Source organism: Solanum tuberosum, unplaced genomic scaffold, assembly GCF_000226075.1.
Source record: "Solanum tuberosum cultivar DM 1-3 516 R44 unplaced genomic scaffold, SolTub_3.0 scf00679, whole genome shotgun sequence".
In the NCBI taxonomy this organism is placed as follows: Eukaryota; Viridiplantae; Streptophyta; class Magnoliopsida; order Solanales; family Solanaceae; genus Solanum; species Solanum tuberosum.
In genome coordinates, this window is record NW_006239595.1 from 88839 (window position 1) to 109029 (window position 20191).

General features: G+C 35.7%; 3 protein-coding genes across 4 annotated transcripts; 1 reads left to right on the forward strand and 2 right to left on the reverse strand.

Annotated features, from left to right (window-relative positions):
• The first annotated feature begins 2598 nt into the window (after positions 1–2598).
• On the forward strand, positions 2599–9682 carry LOC102581188 (polyadenylate-binding protein 7). The gene is made up of 10 exons (XM_006366720.2): positions 2599–2863; positions 4704–4822; positions 4933–5126; positions 5261–5520; positions 5615–5721; positions 5830–6019; positions 7304–7581; positions 7753–7884; positions 8787–8969; positions 9288–9682. Exons 1-10 carry the CDS (start codon positions 2698–2700, stop codon positions 9483–9485), a joined length of 1827 nt encoding a protein of 608 aa, XP_006366782.1. The 5' UTR covers positions 2599–2697; the 3' UTR covers positions 9486–9682.
• A 319-nt stretch (positions 9683–10001) lies between these two features.
• On the reverse strand, positions 10002–15529 carry LOC102581524 (DNA replication complex GINS protein PSF1). 2 transcript variants are annotated; one of them, XM_015305071.1, is made up of 7 exons: positions 15411–15529; positions 14490–14605; positions 13909–13976; positions 11973–12185; positions 11702–11864; positions 10449–10595; positions 10002–10361 (listed from the first exon to the last, which is right to left on the reverse strand). In XM_015305071.1, the coding sequence occupies exons 2-7, from the start codon at positions 14562–14564 to the stop codon at positions 10335–10337; spliced, it is 693 nt and encodes a 230-aa protein (XP_015160557.1). In that variant the 5' UTR covers positions 14565–14605; positions 15411–15529; the 3' UTR covers positions 10002–10334. The 2 variants fall into 2 exon arrangements, with proteins under 2 accessions (XP_015160557.1, XP_006366783.1); XM_006366721.2 differs by having other exon boundaries at positions 14490–14614.
• Positions 15530–16935: 1406 nt separating this feature from the next.
• LOC102584389 (wall-associated receptor kinase-like 20) lies at positions 16936–20135 on the reverse strand. The gene has a single exon (XM_006366730.2). The coding sequence runs from the start codon at positions 19389–19391 to the stop codon at positions 17499–17501; it is 1893 nt and encodes a 630-aa protein (XP_006366792.2). The 5' UTR covers positions 19392–20135; the 3' UTR covers positions 16936–17498.
• Between the last annotated feature and the right edge of the window lie 56 nt (positions 20136–20191).

The window sequence follows — 20191 nt, forward strand, 5'->3', positions numbered from 1 at the left end:
TACTATAAATTGCATTTTTTTGCATATCAATATGATGAAAAAATACATTGTAAAATATTTGTCAATTTTTTTATAATTTGACCCTAAAAAAGGAAACTATGACAATAGAAAATGGACGAAGGTAGAATCAGATAAGATAATTCCACTTTCCTACGATGTATAACGAGGAAAATAAGAACACACCATTTTTCATTTTTATTTTTGTAAATAGTTATGCTATTGATAACAAACAATAATACGTATTTAAAAGTGAACAACTCAATTCACATAGTCACTTTATAATGAGAATTTTGTTGGGATTAGACCTCTAAGCACTTAATGACACATAAAAGATTGAACAAAACTCCTACTATATCTATACATTAATTAATGATATTTATCGTAAGTTGAGCTTGAAATTTGATGGGTTTTGCAAAATTGTTAATGACTTAAGTCATCTGCGGCCCCTTAAAATTGTCCGCATAATTCATTTAGACACCTCAACTGAGACTTACCTATTAGACACTTTAATATTAACGAATATTTATCTATTGAACATAAAATGACAATTAGCATTAAAAATATTGTGCGTGTAATTCACACACATTATCTTGACAAAATCACGAATAGAATTATGACACGTGGCACATGGGTCCATAATTTTAATTTTGAAAAATAAAAAATAATTTTCAGCCTTTAATAATATAGAAAATTAAATTGACAAAAAAAATATTCTCCCCCACTCCTACCTAACCCCCCACCCCATCTAACCTATTGCCCTTTCTCCTTCGTCTTCTTCTCTGTCACTCCGCCATTGCCCTTCACCATCGATTTCTCCGGCGATAACAAAAAAATAATAATCTCCCCCACCCCTTCCTGAATACACCCACCAAATCCTTTCCTCTTTCTTTTTCTTCCCGTGTTACTCAAAATAAGAATAATCCACATCGATAAATTATTTCGAAATTGAAAACGAAAAGAAATCAGAATTATAGCAAAAAAATTTATAACATTTTAAATAAGTTTAATGAATGGTGATGGTTGCTCGATCGGAGTTATTGAAAATAAAATGCACAAATATTGGTCGACTTTTTAACTCCAATGGTCGGTTTTTTTTCTTCTTCTTGCAAATTCAACAGGCAGTTTGTTTGCAAATTTAGCAGGCAGTTTGTTTACCAAAAATGAAGAGAAAAAAATGCCAAAACAAAAGACAGAGAAATTTGAAGTCTTGAAAATGATGGGTTAAAGAAGAAGAGGACTTGTACATGGGTGTGAGGGTAGTTTTTTTTTCTTTTATGAATTAAAAGATTAATGTTTAATTAAATTATTTTTTCATTTATTTAGTCAATGCATGCCAAGTGTCAAGAAAGTAGGTACAAATTTACTTTTAAAAAAATGTATTCACGGGCTCATCAGCAGTGAGATACACTTATTTTGCCACTTCAGCGTTTTGTGTTTAATAGGTACATGTCTTGAACAATTTAGGTATTCAATAGGTACAAGTCTTAATTCAGGTGTCCAAGTGAATTATGCGGACAACTTTAAGGGATCGTGGATGACTTAAGCCATTGTTAATTGTATGGAGCATACATATGTTGTTATAATAGTCCCTTTAGGAGAGTTTATATCTTAATTTTGATAATGTTTAGTGAAGATTTAAGATAATTTTAAAGAAAATTGAAATTTATACTCAGGTGTATATTCAAATTTAAAAATAACCTATAATTTATACTCTCTCCGTCCCATTTTATGTAAGGTAATTTGATTCGGCACGGAATTTAAGAAAGAAATGAAGACTTTTAAAACTTGTGGTCCAAAATGAATGATAGAAATTTGTGTGACGGTAAATCATTTCATTAAAGATAAAATAGACATGTTAAATTGTTATTTAATATAAAAATGTGTCATTCTTTTTGGAATCACTAAAAAGAAAAGTAAGACATAAATTGGGATAGTGGGAGTACTAAATTGATGCATTATATTATCTATATCTACTAAAAGAACTTAAAGAACTTGAAAGAATCAATTGAGAGATTATTATTTATTTCAATGCAGTGTTATTGTAATAGATTGACTCCTTTCGAAAGAGTTTATATTTCATTTCAATTAATTCGAGGAAGTTTGGCGAAGAAATAAAATAATATAGGATGAATTTTTATATTTGCGTTTAAGGTTGAGTAACTTATAAATCTCATATTTATGTTTAAGCTTGGATTTATAACAGGCTTATATAGCTATCTCAAACAATATGAATATACTAAATGTTAATTTATATAAATTCTAATTCAGTTTATACTAAACGATTTGAATGTGCTTATATTATCTTCCCTTTAGATAAAACAAAACCTTATAAATTGTTCAAGATCACATTTTTTTCGATTATCAAAAATGCATCATGATCTATAATATATTTTAACCCAAAATGGAAAAAAAATAACTTGTCATTACCAATAACAAGAAAAAGTATATATTAGATTTATGTAATTTGGATTAAAAAAAAGATTTATGTAATTTGTGAATTTCCATCCAAATCCCACAATCTAAACTGATTTTTCACAGTATGTATAAAGCACGATTTTCCGCCCCACTCACTATCTCTTTACTAACAGAATTCGCTAACGCACTTTCTCTCTCTATAATTTTCAGTTTGCTGCAGCTGCATTCCTTTGTTATACAAAAACGTAACTGAATTTTCCGGCGTCGTTTTTTGCCCGGACAATGGCGTCGCTATACGTCGGCGACCTTCACGACTCTGTGACCGACGGGCAACTCTACGAAGCATTCTCAGAGTTCAAAAACCTCGTTGACGTTCGCGTCTGTCGCGACTCTTCTACCGGCCGTTCCCTCTGTTACGGCTACGTTAACTTCATTTCTTCTGAAGACGGTATATACTGTATCTTTCAGTATCGCTTGCACTGTTAATTTTTCTGTTCGGTTTTCGTCGTTCGAATTTTGTGCGAAATTCAGTTTGACATTTGTTTGCATGGCGGATTCCGATGAGAATTTCGTGTTTTGGATTTTTTATATGACTGATCAATGCGGAATTTGAGACTGAGATATGTATTTACGGAGTAGAACTATATTTTATTCCTAAGAATGCAGCTGAAGTTTTACCAAGACGGTGTATACTGTATTGTTTTGTATCGCTTGTACTGTTAATTTTCCGTTCGGTTTTCTTCGTTCGAAGTTCGTGCGTAATTCAGTTTGACATTTGTTTTCATGGCGAATTCATATAAAAACTTTGTGTTTTGATTTCTTATATAACTGATCAATGCGGAAATTCAAGACTGAGATATGTATTTACGGAGTTGTACTAAATTTTATTCCTAAGAAATTGTGTGAAATGCAGTTTTTCTTGTTTACTTATATTTTCGTGTTTCTGTATCTGCCTATGTGTATCCTATATGTGTGTATGAATTTGTTCCTTGGGGGTAATTGTGGAATTGACTCGAGAACCTATTGGATTAGGTATATATGTTATCCACTCGGTTGTGAATATACATTTATAAAACGAAAAGGACAGGGTTAGATTTCTTTCTTACGGAAAAATAAGGAGAAGTTGGCGCTTTTTTGTTCAAGTATATGAAATATGAAGGACAACGACGGGATTGGATTTCCACTCGTATGTAAGGAATGCTAGATTTCATTGATGGAGTTGTATTTAGTGGTAATAGGATGGTGCTCAGACTCCAGAAATGAAGTTTTGATAGTGAGCCCTCCCCTGTCTGGCTGGATTAATTTCATTCTGAATCATTGAGAATAATCAATAAAACACAGTTTGTCCGAGAGTGAGAGGAAGAAGCTATAGTGCTGGTTGGCGAGTTCTTTGTTTGTTACTAGTATTTATTTATTTTGTTGTGGTTACTCCTGCATGCTATTTCTTCAAGCTATGCGTCTACTTATATAATTGTTATATCTTGCAATCGAGGGAAGATATAACTGAAAATCTTGAGGATTTTATGATGTTGATTAGTAATGGAATGATCTTCTCTGCTGTGAGTCATTTCAGTGGACTTTTGCTGAAGTTATTTTTACTATGGATTAGTTGATGATGTGGTTAAGGGAATAATTAATTGTAATTTGAGATTTTGTTGCTATAATTGGTCAAATTGTTTGTTTTGTGGTGTGAGTCATCTATGTAGTTCTTTCAATGAAGTCCATCAGTGAGTAGTGTGGTCTTTTGATGGACTGTTACTTCAGCCTTGATGTTTTATGGAACACTGGCGAATTCATTAAATGAAGGTTATCTGAATGATTTGCCTTGGTCTTATTTATTTTAATTTGATTGATTTGTTGTCTAGTTTCTGTTTTGTGGAATGTTGAGGACCAGTGAGTTGCTCATTTTGTCACTTAATGTTGTTTCCGTTCACGAAACATTGTCCGTATGATCTGATCTGTGATTTGTATCATAAGTATGAGCTAACCTTTTAAAATTGTACAAGTTGTATCATCTTTTTTCTTAATTGCCTGAGAAAGCTGCGGTTTTTCCTGCTCTGTGAGCGAAACAGATCAGCTCATGACTTTTTTTGCGGTTAGCATTTATTAAGCTTCATGCTCCTTGACCAGTGACTCAAGGGACAATGATTGCAAATGCAGAACTTTTGTCTAATTCTTTGGTTGCTTATGGTTTGTTATTGTGTACGTCTGACTTTCTTTTCCTCGAAATTCTGTGTGAGTTTATTTTTCACTTGGAAAGCTTCTACTGTCTTTTAAACTGTGAACAGCTGTGCGTGCTATTGAGGTGAAAAATCATTCCACCCTCAATGGAAAAGCTATAAGGGTTAGTTGGTCCCGTCGTGATTCTGTTGTGAGAAGAAGTGGAACTGGAAATGTATTCATCAAGGTACTTTTTAAGGACTAGATAGCTGTCATTCATCTTGAGATCTTAATAGGTTTTCTTTTTTCCTTATTGCTTTGATCCCTATGTGAAACTGATTTGGGATTTTGCTGCAGAATCTAAATGATGTAATTGACAGCACGAAGCTTGAAGAAATATTCCAGAAGTTCGGAAATATCTTATCCTGTAAAGTTGCTGTTTCTGAGGATGGAAGGAGTAAAGGATTTGGCTTTGTCCAGTTTGAGACTGAGGACAGTGCAAACACTGCTATTGAGGAGCTCAATGGATCTGCTGTTGGAGGAAAGGAGATGTACGTGAAATTCTCTCAGTTATAATTTATAGTGATCCTGATGAACTTTGATAGAGTATATAGAAAAAACTGTTTCTCTTGCACACTTTTAATCTTATTTTGTCCCCAAAATTTTTACATCCATTTATGGATAGGTATGTAGGAAAGTTCGTCAAAAAGAGTGACCGGATTCTGCCCAGCCCTGATGAAAAATATACAAATTTGTTCATCAAGAACCTGGGTCTTGACATCTCAGAAGAGCATCTTAGAGAGAAGTTCTCTGAATTTGGGAAAATTATCAGCTTGGTCATTTCGAAAGATGAGAATGGATGTTCAAAAGGTTTTGGTTACGTGAACTTTGAGAATCCAGATGATGCTAGGAGAGCAAGGGAAGCTATGAATGGATCAAAACTTGGTAGGTTTTGACTTTATCTTGCTGTCGTATTCTCAGATGTAACTAACAGCTACAGTGTTCAAGAGTCTTTATATGACCTGTATGCATTGGGCAGGCTGCAAGATCTTGTATGTAGCAAGAGCACAAAAGAAAACAGAACGCGAACAGATATTGAGGCGTTTGTTTGAGGAGAGAAGGAAGGCGCGACTTATTAAGTACCAGGTATCTTTGTTTCTCATTTCCTCAGTTAAAAGATATATGTTACTGTAGAAAAGATGTGTTACTGTATTGTATTGTCCATTTTTTTTATCATGATTAATGTCATCATAGGGTTCAAATGTGTACGTCAAAAATATCGATGGTGATGTCAAGGATCACGAGTTGCGTGAATTGTTCAGTCAATGTGGCAAAATCACTTCTGCAAAACTTATGCTAGATGAAAAAGGAGTCAGCAGGGGCTTTGGATTTGTATGTTTTTCCAGACCAGAGGAGGCCAATAAAGCGGTGAATACTTTTCATGGTAAGTTATATATCTTTTTACTCGGTCTAGATCATGGTGAATGCCAAGGCACTGAATGTTTTTTCACATGAGCTAGCACTTGCAGTAAATTTTGGTGCTATCTAACATTTTCTTTCCTATAACGTTTTTGAGCACAGATATCCCAGCTTAAGTAAATAAGTAGTACTACTTTACACTGGTTTCTTTCTAAAGGAGGTGTCAGAAATAATGAAGTGTTACAGCATGGATAGAGTTCCTGAATGACTCTATCAATATGGATATACTCATGAAATTCAGGGTTAAGGGGTTATAGAACTCCAGAACTTTAATGCAGAAATGCATGTCTCTGTCAAATGCCTTAACTTTAGATTCCGTAATGCCTATATGGGTATCATGTCAGGCAAGCAACTTTTTGTTTGGTTGTTCTAGTTGAGTTTAGGCTAATTGTCCCACATATGGTTCAGTTATAGTGCTTGCTGCGCTTGCCAATAGACAAGACCTCTCAATCATGTTAAATTCCAAACCTAGTTTTTCTTCTTTTATGGCTCCTTTTCCCATCTTTTCTCTGCGTGCACACTGGATTTTTGGTCTCTGCTTCCTTTTAATACCTCTGCACTAAAGGGTTTAACCTCTGACTAAGCTCGTGGATGGTACATATATTCTTCGTCATGGCATTTTCTAAGCTCTTATTTTTAATTACTATTCTGAATCTGTGATCAATGTGTTTCCTAGTGTTGTAGAATTTAGTTGTAAGTGAACTTTTGTGTGGAATAGTAAAACGAGGAATGAACACAGAAATCTCAGAAAAAACGAAAGCTGTTCCAAGACATTGCAAACAATAAACTTAATTTCTTAAAAATAAATCACTGTCAGGCTTCCCTAGATTAGTTAGTCAAGTACGTAGTGATACCCCGGAACATGTTTTTATGCCATGTCATGCTTGCATCAACAACAATCGTCTCTCATGAACAAAATTCCTTACTGTTATTTTATGTGTCTTAATTGAACACAGAAAATAAAGGTATTCATTGAAAGAAAATTAACAGATGCCTTTCCATTGCGTTTCCCATCAATTTTCTCTCATATTATTCATATGTTCTTCAGTTTGATAGCTTATATTCTTCCAAAGTTATAATTAAGTTGGTGTCTTTTTTTTTTCAGTCCATCTACTTTCTCTTGTTGAATCTGTACAAGATGAGATGATATCGTTGTAGAATTCTGGCCTCAAAATTCTTTGTACTGAAAGTTAGAAGGTTTCTCTTAAGGTCCCTATTAAGTGTATTGAAGTTGTTAGACATTCCACAGGATTTATGTTTGGCCAAAAGCCATTGTATGTGGCTATTGCTCAAAGGAAAGAGGAAAGGCAAACTCAATTACTGCTTAAGCATGCACAAGGAATTGCAGGTCTCACCAGATCTTCCGCTTTTTTCCCTGGTGGATATCCCCCTCTGTACTATCCTGCCCTTGGTGATCTACAAGTATCTGAACAACCAGGGCTGCTGTATCAGCCTCTGAGTATGAGGCATGGTTGGATGGTCAATGGATTTGCAAACTCTATTAGACCTTCTTATCAAACTTCCTTGGTTAGTCCAGCTGTAAATTTTCATAATACTTCGGCAATTTTACTACTTCATTGAGTTGGATAACAGAATCTTGAACTTTTCAGCAGTAGTCCGGAGGCACTAAATTGCATGGGCATGTTTCAGGTTTAAACCTATGATGAAATTTCTTACCACTTTCCTCTCATTTTTCAGATTCCTAGTGCTTCACAATATAGGCAGAATAGGGGAAAGAAGAACGGACATATGCCAGTTCCAGATGTCCCTTACTGGCAGCAATCAGTCCAATCAGTGGCATCATCAAAACAATCTAGCTATACTCAAAAGGTTAAACTTCTTGCTATCCTTTTTCCATAAATTGGAATCTTGATTGACTGAGTTTTGTATTTGTTGATCTGCACAGCGTAGTAGTTCAATATTCCAATTTAGAATGCTTAAGTTGAATGTTTTTCTGAGACTCCTCCCTTGAAAATGTGTGACTTGCCTTTTTACCTCAATGGAAAAAGATAATGTCTTCAAATGCCTATTCAGAATAGTGATTAATCATTTTGCTAGGGTGAGGATAAATATTGTTTTATTTGATTTTCAATTTCGTGTACTGATTTATGTTCCCTTTTTTGGTGTTCTTCATATATTCTTTTAATCTGAATCTTCTGATCATTATTCATGTATTTGAAAAACTAGGCGTTCACTTAACTAGTGTTAAGTATGTGATTTTTAGCCGGAAACTGTTTGATTGATTTGAATTATTGTTGCAACTGTAAGTCTGTAACTACAAAAATTAAAGTATCATAAATCATTCCGCCCATATTTACTCTATCTTTTAACTCAAACATTTTTTTTTGGTTTTCTTAGCTTATATGATGCAAAATTGTTAATCTCACGTGCAGATTACTTAGCATATGTATTTTAAAAGTTGAGATCTTTTTCCATAATTTGGTTATCATCTTGTTACTAAACTTCTGCCTGCACTGATTCTTCTTACAATCCTGTCATGGAAAAGAAATTGTAGTCTATTTCAAATTGTTGTAACCCATAACAAAGTGCTTCTTTTTTCATTCACTAATATGTGTACATTGATGAGCTTCATTGCTTCAAGTTTCCTACTTTTGGTGCATGCCTTCACCTGGGTGAGAAGTATCCTGGGAAAATTAAAATTTTTTTTGCATGATGGATCACAGTTAAGCACCCCTGTTTTAGTAACCACACAATTTATGTATGCTTTGCAGGTCAAATATGCACCAAATGGTTGTGGTATGAAGAAAGGATGTGTTTTCTCTCCTGGCACCAGTACAAAAGGATCATTGTCTGAGGTTTCAGACAACCTGAGTACCATGCTTACTGCTGCACCTCCTAAGCAGCAGAAACAGATACTTGGAGACCACCTTTATCCTCTTATTAGTCAACACAAGGTGAGCTTTTTCTCTATCCTTTATAATCCTCCTTTTCTCTTCTATAATAGCTACCCTATGCACTAATGCAAAATAATTTGTCTGCTGCAATTGTTTTGGTTCTTCATGGAGAACCCAAGGGGTAGATAAACACTTGAAAGAAGATTTGATCCATCTCTGACAATTTTACTGATGTTGGTGTGGGTGATCTGTCAAGAAGCTTTTTGAAGCCATTTAGTTTTGAGCTTCATTATTCGTTGGTTATATAGAGCTGGTCTAGCTTCTGTATCGGTCTTGCTATTACCCTGAGAATTAACAAAACTAATATGCTTTTTGTAGCCCCATCTTGCTGCAAAGGTTACAGGAATGCTCTTGGAAATGGACAACTCAGAGCTTTTATCATTGTTCAAGTCACCAGAATCTCTGGCAGCAATGGTGCAAAAAGCAGTTGAGATGCTCAACCTCCCCAAGACTGAAGTTTCCCCTCGAGATTCATGTCTTCCAAATCTTCTCTCTGCTAAGTTGCAGTCAACTTAGCAACGAATTATGCACAATGTTAGAGGTTTCCATCAAGTTTGTGTCACTAGGAAATAAATCTAGCCAAGTGTTAGTTTGTATGGTGGCTACTTGTATCATGATTTTGTGGCTGTTAATACTTCTCTGATATGACATGATAGAAACTAAAACGTTGTAGTTAACGATACTGCTATAGCATTTGGATTGGCAATGTTATGTTTGACAATGTGTTTTGAAGTTCTCATTTCTTTACATGTTATAGTTGTATTCCATTTCATATTGACTTTGTCAGATGTTATTTGAGAAAGAAGATTGATTCGAAGAATAAGGTTGAAGTCTACCAGTGTGTTAGGAAAGATGAAAAAACAAAGTTCCCCTCTTTCTGCAGAACTTAGACTCAATTCAATAAAGTTCGCTGCACATCGAGTTTTGTTTATTGAGTAATTTATGCACTACAAATGTTTTTGTGTGTTTGTATCGTCTTTGTTCTTTTGGTAGAGAGAATAACAATTATAGCAAGCAAAAGAAACAAGAGCATAAGCCAAACTATTTCGGTTTTGTTCTTATAGATCATGTTTCAGGGAAGACTTATAATATACAGGACAAGTAAATTGTGTTCTTTGTTCACCCAAGAGCAATAAGCTCTCAGAATACACTCACTTTTTGAAGTCTAGATTACAATTCAACTTCTAGTTTAGATGTCAGTAAAATCAACAAACCCTTTTTTATATCAGACTCAATGATTCCCTCCATTTCTCCAATGCCTTCTCAAGCTGCAGATTATCAGAATCAGTTGCCCTGACACTGCTAGTTTTGGGTAAAAGCAATGCACGATTATCAGAATCAGCTTGTAACTTGTAGTCATTGGAATCAACTCGTGAGTTCTTCCATTAAGCCCTGTAATTAGAGGCCACGGCTAGAAGTTTGAGAAAAAGGTAGATGCATTTATTTCTAACGCAATTTTCTGTTGTATAGGAAAATCACCTGAGAAATATACTGCTCTGCATCAGTGCGCCTAATGAAAAGAATTGCATGACGAGCAAGGTTGGCTAATTGGTCGCTGAGGACCACATTACCAATATCATCAAGGACCCTCACCTTGATATAGGGATCTTTTGGAGGCACCATATCCTGTGAAAAGCAAAACATAAGGAAGCTAAGGTACTTGGCCGAGTCTCTTATCATTTGCACTGTGCGGGTCTCCCAGAGATTTAAAGTTTATAAGGAAAGCAATCCCTTGCAGATTGATCAGATATTCTAGAAAACACATGGAGTGATGTCATATTTTTGCTTGTCAATGTAGTGTTTTATTTGAGCACGTTGAACTTCTGATAATCGAGGATCTGTTTAATTTACTTAATGCACTCACAAGCCTTCACATTGCTGCCCTAGCTTCATGTTCTTTTCAGAGATAGTTCTAGTCCAATGATTGATATAGTTATCCGAAGCCTAAAGTCAAATGCAATGAGCAAATTTGATACTTCCTACTCACAACAGAAAGAAACGGAAAAGGAAAAATTTGCCACCCTCCTAGCAAGTCACCATCCACACTCCAATCCAAGCTTCTTTCTCTTGCTCCGATGGCACACCAACACTGATGAGAGTGCAACGATGGGGAAGATGTGCAGATATGCTATGGAGGGTGACATTCCTTTTGCACCCCACCTAGAGATAAAAATTACTTGTCGGGGAGCATTGTTAGGCTAGGACCCCTCAATGTTACAGAACTTCAAGAAACAACTTTAGCTTCAGATATATCAATTTTCCGACTTGCTGACACTTCATAAGAACCAGAGATCAATGAGCTAAGCAAAACAGTCACTATAGTTCCGTATCAACACAACGAAAGAAAAAAAGAACAAGACACTATTTAGAAGGAAGTGAATCATATGACGTTTAATGGACAGTTGCCCTTTTTTCTGCTGTTTGGATTCAAACAAATTTTGGTAATTACACATACTGCTCCTAAATAGTCACAGATTACAACAATTAACCTTTTGAAGGAGGGAAATGCAAAATTTCTTCTAGGAGATCATACTATAATGCCAAGAGTACAGAAAACATGTCCTGGTTTGGTTATCAAAAAATGAAAACATGCCCTGGTTAGGACTTAGCAAGAGTCTACTTTCTGCAATTTCAGGCATAGTAGTATTTGTTAGGTGTAAAAGTCTATTCACTATAGTCTTTGAGCAATATATCAGGACACAAATAAGAAGTTATGAGAAAAGAACACTTACCACCCCCAAATCAAGATCAAGTGCTGACATGTATGATTGGATAGTTGCAGCATGATTCTTAAAATATTCTTTCTCTGAGGTACTAAGCTTCTCTTCAATTTCTTCTGGGAGGACACGCTCAAGGGTCCATCCCAATCTTCGAACAACTTCTGCTCGATTATATCTAAAGAAGGAGCAAGAAAGAAAGTCAACAACGAACATAAGAGATGCAGGAAGATCAGGAATATATGACCGTTTCCCAAGGACAACTCTGAAGCTAACTGTTACTCACACATAAGCCATCAGACAGCGCTTGTTGCGAGTGAGAGACTGATGATGGATAAGCAGCCCATGGTAATTATCATCTTTGGGGAGCTCTGCATTGGAACTTCTATCAGTCTCAGGTGGCTCGTTGTCATCAGGTGATTCGTTATTTGAAACTGCGTCGTTCTGAGTTGGTCGGTTTGCACTTGAACTTTCAGCAGGAGTTTTTGCATTCATTTTCCTGTGTCAAACTCGAGATGGATAAGGTCTGAAACAAAGTTGTACTCCATTTGGCACATAGAGAAGAATACACATGCGTAAGGAAAGAATGACTTTTGTTGGGAAACACATTGTCAACAGGCTGGATTTGACTCAATTTCAGAAATGAACCGAGACTAATCCAAGTTGATGTGTGATATTTGATGAAATTATATGCCTTAGGAATCTGGTGTATGGACATCAAATTTAACAGTTTGCCATTAGGACACTCATGCAGTATGATGTAGCCAATTAAATAGAAGGTATGGAAAGTGGGAGGACAAGCACCTAATGCTCAATACTGAATTGGCCCAGAAACAGCAAAGTTGAAAGCTTCAGAAAATACAAACATAGCATTTGGCGCTATAAGACACAAAAACATTCTGAGAGCTTAGTGCCTAGGCGCTAGCATGGCACAAACCTGGAGGCTACAGTGCCTAGGTGCCATCAGACAAATAGAACTATAGGAGCACAGTGCCAAGTTGATATCAGACAAATACTGGTTCTTAGACGTGTTCTTACATGAAAACTATAAATATACCCTACCAGGGCTGAACATGGCACAGCAGGAGGGAAAAAAGAGGGTTGGATCTATTTCAACTTGAATTCATCTTCTACTTCCTTTCCTTTTGGCTTTATCTTTTCATGTTTAAGATTCTCGTTAGGATGTTCTTTGCTTTTAGCAAGAATTTATTCCTCTTTCCTTAACTGTAATGGATCTTCATGTACAGTTTGGATTCTTAATTGCTTCTTGCTTATTATTGATGGTTATTCAAAATCTTAATCTTATGCTTCTCATTGCTTGACCATCATCTAGATTGGTAAGATGGATCAATTAAATTCTTGGTTGCCATTAAAATTTCTCCAAGGAGCCATTCACCTTCATTTGATCTTCAAGGTAGAGGTTAAGTTTCTTGGGACTGACCGATAAAGAAACAATACGGATTTTAACTGGGATACAGAGACTACTTTCTTCCTACTATTTTTTATTTTTTTTGAAACAGATAACTTAGTATATTACTACAAGTTCTTTTTCTTTTTAATTCTTTATACCTAATCCATTTGTTTTCTCCTTCCACCTTAGTTGGTTTTCTTAGTTCTAGTTCTTTGGATAGTTTGGACTTAAAACATCAACAAGGCAGAGAACCTTTTCTTTAATTTTTTCTAAAAATGTTGAAATGATAACGGAGATTAACACTCCATTGAATTTCTGACATGGTTTTGGGGGAGGGAAATAGGGTTGAGTTAATATTTAAAGTGGACAACACAGACAGACAAAAATAAGAGCTTAACAAGAGTTAACTGAAAGAATGTAATGGCTGCGTCAAAGCAAGACATAACTTCCAATGGGACCGCTTTTACATTAAAGCAAAAACTTCAGAAAATTCAGCATGCTGACACACAAGTATTATGGAGAAGAAAAACATATGATAGAGCACTGATGAAGTATCTATGTTCAAGGCCTAGATCAGAAGCAAACTGGACAAGAAAACAGGTAAAATAGGACAGTTTCAGGATATCAGTTAAGAAAATACACGAGGCACACTTGTTCTGTAAAATATTTGCAACAATAAGAATCACTAAAAAGCTCACCTAACTACTGTTACAAATAGCATGTTATGGGTTATACAGCAATAAGGTTGCAGAAAGAGATGAATAACAAACAAAGAAAGCTTGGGAACCCACAAGGAACGTGTTAAATATACCTCACCAAGGAATTGAGGTGCAGGAAATGGCTGTTACATTCTTCAAGTACTTGTGTAACTAGGTCAGTCTGCATTGAACAAGAAACTATTCTTTAAGTATAAAACTCTAAGTAAATAGCGGACCAAATATGTAATGAATCAAAATGTTTATATCAAGTAGCAGCAAAGAAATTGACCCTGCAGAACATCAACTTTGTAAGAAGCACTCATGATCACTCATTTTCTAATAGAACTCCTTAAAAAGAAGAAGTAGAACTACATGTATACTTCTGTTAATAACAAGATCAATATCTTGGATGTATGAAAAACCCACTACAGCATTATGACATGCATGATAATGACAAACATCTACCTGGCTACCTTATTCCTCTAGTGTGAACCCATATATTATAAATGCAAGATGATTGCATGTTTATATTAGCATTATAACAATAGGGGAAAGAAGATAATGTCAAATCTCAGTGACTCAACACCTATCGTCTATACAATTTTCACAGCCTACATGGAAATAACGCAAATGATTAAAACTATCTGCAATTTAATTTCTAGTAAGCTGATCAAATATAGAATAAATTGCATACATTAAAAGCTGCAAGCTGCCCGGGTTCGCTCTCTGCAAATTCTTGTACTAATTCTCTCCCCTTCTTCCCATACATTTCTTCCAATTCAAATGGGCCAAGCACTGATCAATTTTTTCCTGCAGTCACTGAATCATTCCTCAAACATATAAATCTGAAATCCCTTAAAATTGGAAAATGAAATAGTACTTATACAACTAGTTTCTTATATTGGAATTCCTATCAAGTAGTTTTTCTAAGGTCTGAATAAGAGTTTTCCAATTTTATCAAATATTTTTGGCATAACTAATATCAAATAATTTCTCTAAAGAGTTACGAAAGTAATGTTTTTTCTTAAATGAATAATTCCAATCTAGTGACAGTAAATTGAGTTACAAATATAAAAAGAGAATGTGTGTTCAGTAAAAGGGGGGAAAACAAGTACAATTTACGGTTACTCGGGTGAAATGTGAGCTTGTGTTGGCTGTTCATGGAAGAAAAGAGCTCCAGAAATAGCTGGAAGGTAACATCACTCTACAATCAAGCTTTCAAATTTGCAAATTTGATTCATTTGAAAGCTAAACACATAAAAACCTCAGTTGGGTCATCCTACTTTACTTACAGAAACAAATTTTAGCAACCCACATCGACTCGAAAGAAGGGACATGGATAGTAGCAACAATGAGTTGATCTTTTTTCAACTCGGACGAAACTCAGTGAGTAATTACCATAAGAATCACTAAGAATAAGTTGAAATTTCAAAATTTGGGGATCTGGGTTTGCTTTTAATCCTTTGAAAATCTCTTTGGGTGTTTCAGATTTAACAAAAAAATTGTCAAAATGATGAAAATAATGAAAATCTGAGTTAACTAAAGCATTTCATCAAACATGTAATGTGCATAAACCCAGAAATTGCTTAAACGAAAATAAAAACGATTTACGCACCTTTTTTCAATTGAGTTCCTATACAAGAAAGTTGAAATGTAATTTTTGTAAATTGATTTCTTCTTCGCCAAAATTTGATTCAAGAACAATTTTGGCGGGAGTTTCTTCAAGATTCCAAAATAAGCCGCCAAATGCAGAAACTAAAAAAAGGTATTATATAAATTTAAAATAGAGTCTAGAAACTACACTTGGACCTCTTAAGTTTAAGAAAGAGGCAATAAGACCCACTTAATTCATAGAAGTATCCATTTTGGTCCTTTTATTCCTTCTTTTTTTTTTTTCTCACTAGGGTTTGGTACCACTTAAATGTCTCCATTAGTCTGAATTCATATCACATAAGGCCATTGGGGGAAGGGGGAGTGTTCCGTATCAAAAACTATTTTCATTCTCGAGGCTCAAACTCGAGACATTCAATTAAAGATGGATAGATCTATTCATCTTATCATAATTCTCAGTTATTAGCCCTTTCATCTCGTGAATAGAAAATTTCAATAAAATTTAAAAGCAAAAAATGTATTTGTAGTTATTCTCACATGTCAAAAAGTATAAATTCTTAGGTATAAATGGTAGAACTATATAAGGTGTAAATTGTTTGTTTGCCCATACATTTTGGTAAGAAATCCAATAATAATTTATAAATCAACTAGTAGTCTTCTTGCCTAAGAAAAGAGAAGTTTGATTGCTTAATCTTTAGGTAGTTATTATTAATTAAAAATCCAATAACACATTAACCATAAAATATAGTACTAGTATTAAGTAATGACCACTATATATTAAGCTAAACCATATCATGATTATACCACTTAGTAAATCTATTTATTTGTTTTCTTATTTTTATTATGTCCATTCTCAAATCTCAAAAGCTTATGCTTTTTTATTTTCTTATCACTTGTGATGAATGCCTTTAATTGTTTTGTCAAATTGTTATGATGAATATTTTTACTGTTGCAAATACTCTAAAAAAAAGGAAAAGATTGACCAACATGTATTGTGGTGGAAAGTTCATGATTCCTTCATCTTTAATTTGAGCTCTTGATTTCAAATTTTGATAATGATAATTGAAAAAAAGTCCTTTGAAGGAAGCATTTAAAAAAAGAGAGGAACCAACATGAGTTGTAGTGCAGTGGTGTGATTGTTTCACCCTTAACTAAAGGTCTCGGTTCGAATCTTAGGTATGTAAAAAATCTTGTTGGGAGCGCCACCCCAAATGGACTCTGCAAAGTGCGATCCGAATGTAGTCAGAGCTTCAGTGTGGGTTCTGGACACCGAGTGGAAACCAAAAACAAGAGAGAAGAAAGGATTGACTACGTGTCAAACTGCGAGTGGATACACTGATTTGTCTCAACATTAGCACTTCGACAAGTATTACAGTTTGTGGACTTGTGGTCCTCTTAAATTGGGAATCCACCCAAAAGTCCATAAAATATAAAAGAATTATCATAGTTTTGCAAAGCAAATATAATATAAGTAAAAATGTTAGTTGACTTCTAAGTGCAAAGTGCATAACCAAATATACTAAATTCTATTCAAAATTCAAAACTATCACATAGTTGCAATCCATAAACTCTGTCTATCCTGCTTTTTGGACAAAGTAAGGCATCTGATCCCATCAAGAGTTATGGTCGGATGGATAAGATCCCTCCACTCTAGACCAAAGATCTCAGGTTCTAGCTATGAGAATGAAAAAATATATATACTATGGTAGGGAGCTCATCCCCCACTTAATGGTCCTTAAGCGGCACCAACCTGGGAAAGTCAGGACCCCAATGCGGATTCTAGACACCAGTTGGAAATAGGGTAGCCCGGTGGCCGGTGCACTAACCACAAGTTACCCTGCATTTTTGCAATAGAATGTTTCGGCAGCTCAAACCCCTGACCTTCCAATCACATGACAACAACTTTACTAGTTACGCCAACACCAACGGTCCCCTTCTTTAACTTTTCCAGTGTAAGGAAAAGAAGCATCTGATCCCAACCTCAAAGTACAACAAAAAGATCCATGCCTTTTATAAAATTCTTCTTTACACTAATATGAATTTTAAAAGATCAAGACCAGTGACACTTTATTTTTGTAGGACTATGATACTTCTAACTAACCTCAATAGGCTCTTCTTGATCAACTATTTCACTTATGCAGTGAAGTTGCTGAACAACATCTTTCATGCAGGGTCTCTCTGTCTTCGTTTCTCTTAAACACGAAAGTGCAAGCGCCAAGAACGAGTCCATACCAGTAGTTACATTAGTCAAAGGCTCCTCCCCAAGCAAGCGCCTGTCCACTACATCCATAACTGAACCATGGTTTTCTTGCTGAATGACATAAGAAACCAAGTTGACACTATTTTCGTCTCGAGAGAAGTCAACTGCCTTCTGAGAAGTAAGAAGTTCTAGTAACACAACCCCGAAGCTGTAAACATCACTTTTATCGGTTAGCTGATAGTTGCGAAAATATTCAGGGTCCAAGTAACCTAATGTACCCTGAGCACAAGTGGACACATGACTCAACCCTGGACAAGCCAATCTTGATATCCCAAAGTCGGAAACTTTGGCATTGAATTCGTTATCCAGGAGTATGTTTGTAGATTTGACATCTCTATGGTAGATGGGAGGGTAAGCAGCTGAGTGAAGATAAGCCAATGCTTCTGCAGTTTGTGAAGCAATTTTCAACCTTGTTTTCCAGTCAAGAAAGGTGGAGTACTTACCATGAAGATGATCGTGGAGGGTTCCGTTGGAAATGTATTCGTAAATCATCAAAGGCTGTTCAGCTTCTATGCAGCACCCTAAAAGCTTGACCAGGTTCCTGTGATTGACTTGAGAAAGGATCCCAACTTCATTGAGTACTTGTTGAGTGCTCTTGACATTTCCCACTTTGGCTAACTTTACTGCTACAATCGTTCCATCCTGAAACTCGCCTTTATAAACTTCTCCGAAACCACCATGGCCCAAGATTCTGTCTTTTGAGAATCCATTTGTAGCTTTCTTCATCTCCTTAAGACAAAACATCCTGGCCGGTTTTCCACCATTGTTTGATTTTAGAATGTCTTCTCTTGCCTTAGCAAGCCTAGCCCTGGCTGAGACTCTTCCTGATCTTTTCAAAGCCACTGCAATCACCACAACAGCAAAAGCCAAAAACAAGGCAATCCCAATAGATATATTTAATACAAAACCAGAGTGTTTCTTCTTCATGCAATTTCCTTGACTTCTGTTCCAATAATAGTCACGATTGCAAAAACAGCGAAAGACACTGTTTTTACCAGAAGGTGAACATGTAGAAGCTCCAGAGCAATCAGATTGTGATTTACAGTGTGGCTCGGGTGGAGGAGACCATTGAATTTCCAATCCCTCCTCCCATTCATTAGCTGGCTTCATAGCATCCAAGTGTAGAATGCTTCTAAATGCTTGGCAACCCGAGATATGCAGGCGTATCTTGTATGCTGAGGGCATACCGCCAGCAATAAATGTGCAACATGGATAAACACCACTTGCACACTGAAGTTCCCTTTTAGCATCTACATGTCCAGAGCTAAGCAGATATTTATGGCACAAGCTAGAAGGTGTGCAATTTAAAGGGGATACTAGAAGACGAGGAGAACAATTAAATAAGAAGATAGTGTTAGAAGAAGTAACGTTAAACGGAAGAGTCTGGTTCAACCACAGTCCCTCACTCACTGACATGTCTTGTGTAACACAGGTACCAGGCATCCAGGGTGATGATTGCACCACCATACGCTGGAACGAGGCCATAATTCTGAGGATGACATAAGAGCTTCCATTAAGGGTATCAAGATAGAGCTTGTGAGAGTGAGGATCACAACGGATAGAATAGTCAGGGTTGCCACAGTTGGGATTCGTGCTCAAGGGATATGGAACCTCTAGAGAACCACAGTTTGGACATGTCTTTTGGGAACAAGAGTAACAAAAGAAGTGGAGTAACAGTAAGACATACAGGTTAGTTTTCCTCCTGTAAAGAATAGTCATGGTCATTTTGTGAGAGCAAAGAAGAGGTTGAAATTATTATGGTAGAAAGGATTTCATAAGGGGGTAAATATAGGCAAAGGAAAGAGAATAAAGTGGGTGAATGAAAAATGAAAAGGAAGTATTCAAAAGAATCTAGTAAAAGCAAAAAGATTTGGCAATCATTGAGCAAAGGGATTCTTATCTGAAGGTGACAAACACAAAAAGGGCAGCCCAGTGCACTCAGCTCCCGCTATGCGCGTGTCCGGGGAAGGGCCGGACCACAAGGGTCTATTGTACACAACCTTACCCTGCAATTCTGCCTGTAGAATATTTTTATTATACCTGCAATTCAATTACCACTTTCTGGAAAGAGGTATATAATATTTGCTTATTAAGGTAAGAACTTGCCTAAAGGAGGATAATGACAGAGAATCAAATTCTAAGGATGATTTCAGTTCCACATAATTACTTTGCAAGTTGTCAATAAATATACATGTGCAGCTGTCCTCTATTACTTCATCACTATATAATAATGCAGTCTGCAAGAAGTATGTAAACGACTGTGCCAGTATAAAATTCAGTAACTAAAATCTATAAAGAGAGAGGACCGCAAGCCATAATGAGAAGTATAAGCCATCTTGGTAGACACTATAAATGTCATAATCTAGCCAATGAGAAGCTAAGAATTTTGTCCAAGACGGTGAAATTTGACACCTAAATGACTCTTACAGAGCTGAATTTGTCCTAAACTAAGTCTTAATGTCTTTTGTACTATTTATATCTCTGGGAACTAGTTGCTTCACCCCTGATTGATTCAGTTATCTATA

Coding starts and splice junctions, on each gene's coding strand:
- LOC102581188 (XM_006366720.2), top strand. CDS start 2,698: ATGGCGTCGCTATACGTCGGCGACCTTCACGACTCTGTGACCGACGGG. Junction 2,864..4,703: donor CTTCATTTCTTCTGAAGACG/GTATATACTGTA, acceptor AACTGTGAACAG/CTGTGCGTGCTATTGAGGTG. Junction 4,823..4,932: donor CTGGAAATGTATTCATCAAG/GTACTTTTTAAG, acceptor ATTTTGCTGCAG/AATCTAAATGATGTAATTGA.
- LOC102581524 (XM_015305071.1), bottom strand. CDS start 14,564: ATGTATGGGAAGAAGGGGAGAGAATTAGTACAAGAATTTGCAGAGAGC. Junction 12,186..13,908: donor CACCTCAATTCCTTGGTGAG/GTATATTTAACA, acceptor AGTTTGACACAG/GAAAATGAATGCAAAAACTC. Junction 10,596..11,701: donor TTGATCTTGATTTGGGGGTG/GTAAGTGTTCTT, acceptor TGCTTTTCACAG/GATATGGTGCCTCCAAAAGA.
- LOC102584389 (XM_006366730.2), bottom strand. CDS start 19,391: ATGACCATGACTATTCTTTACAGGAGGAAAACTAACCTGTATGTCTTA.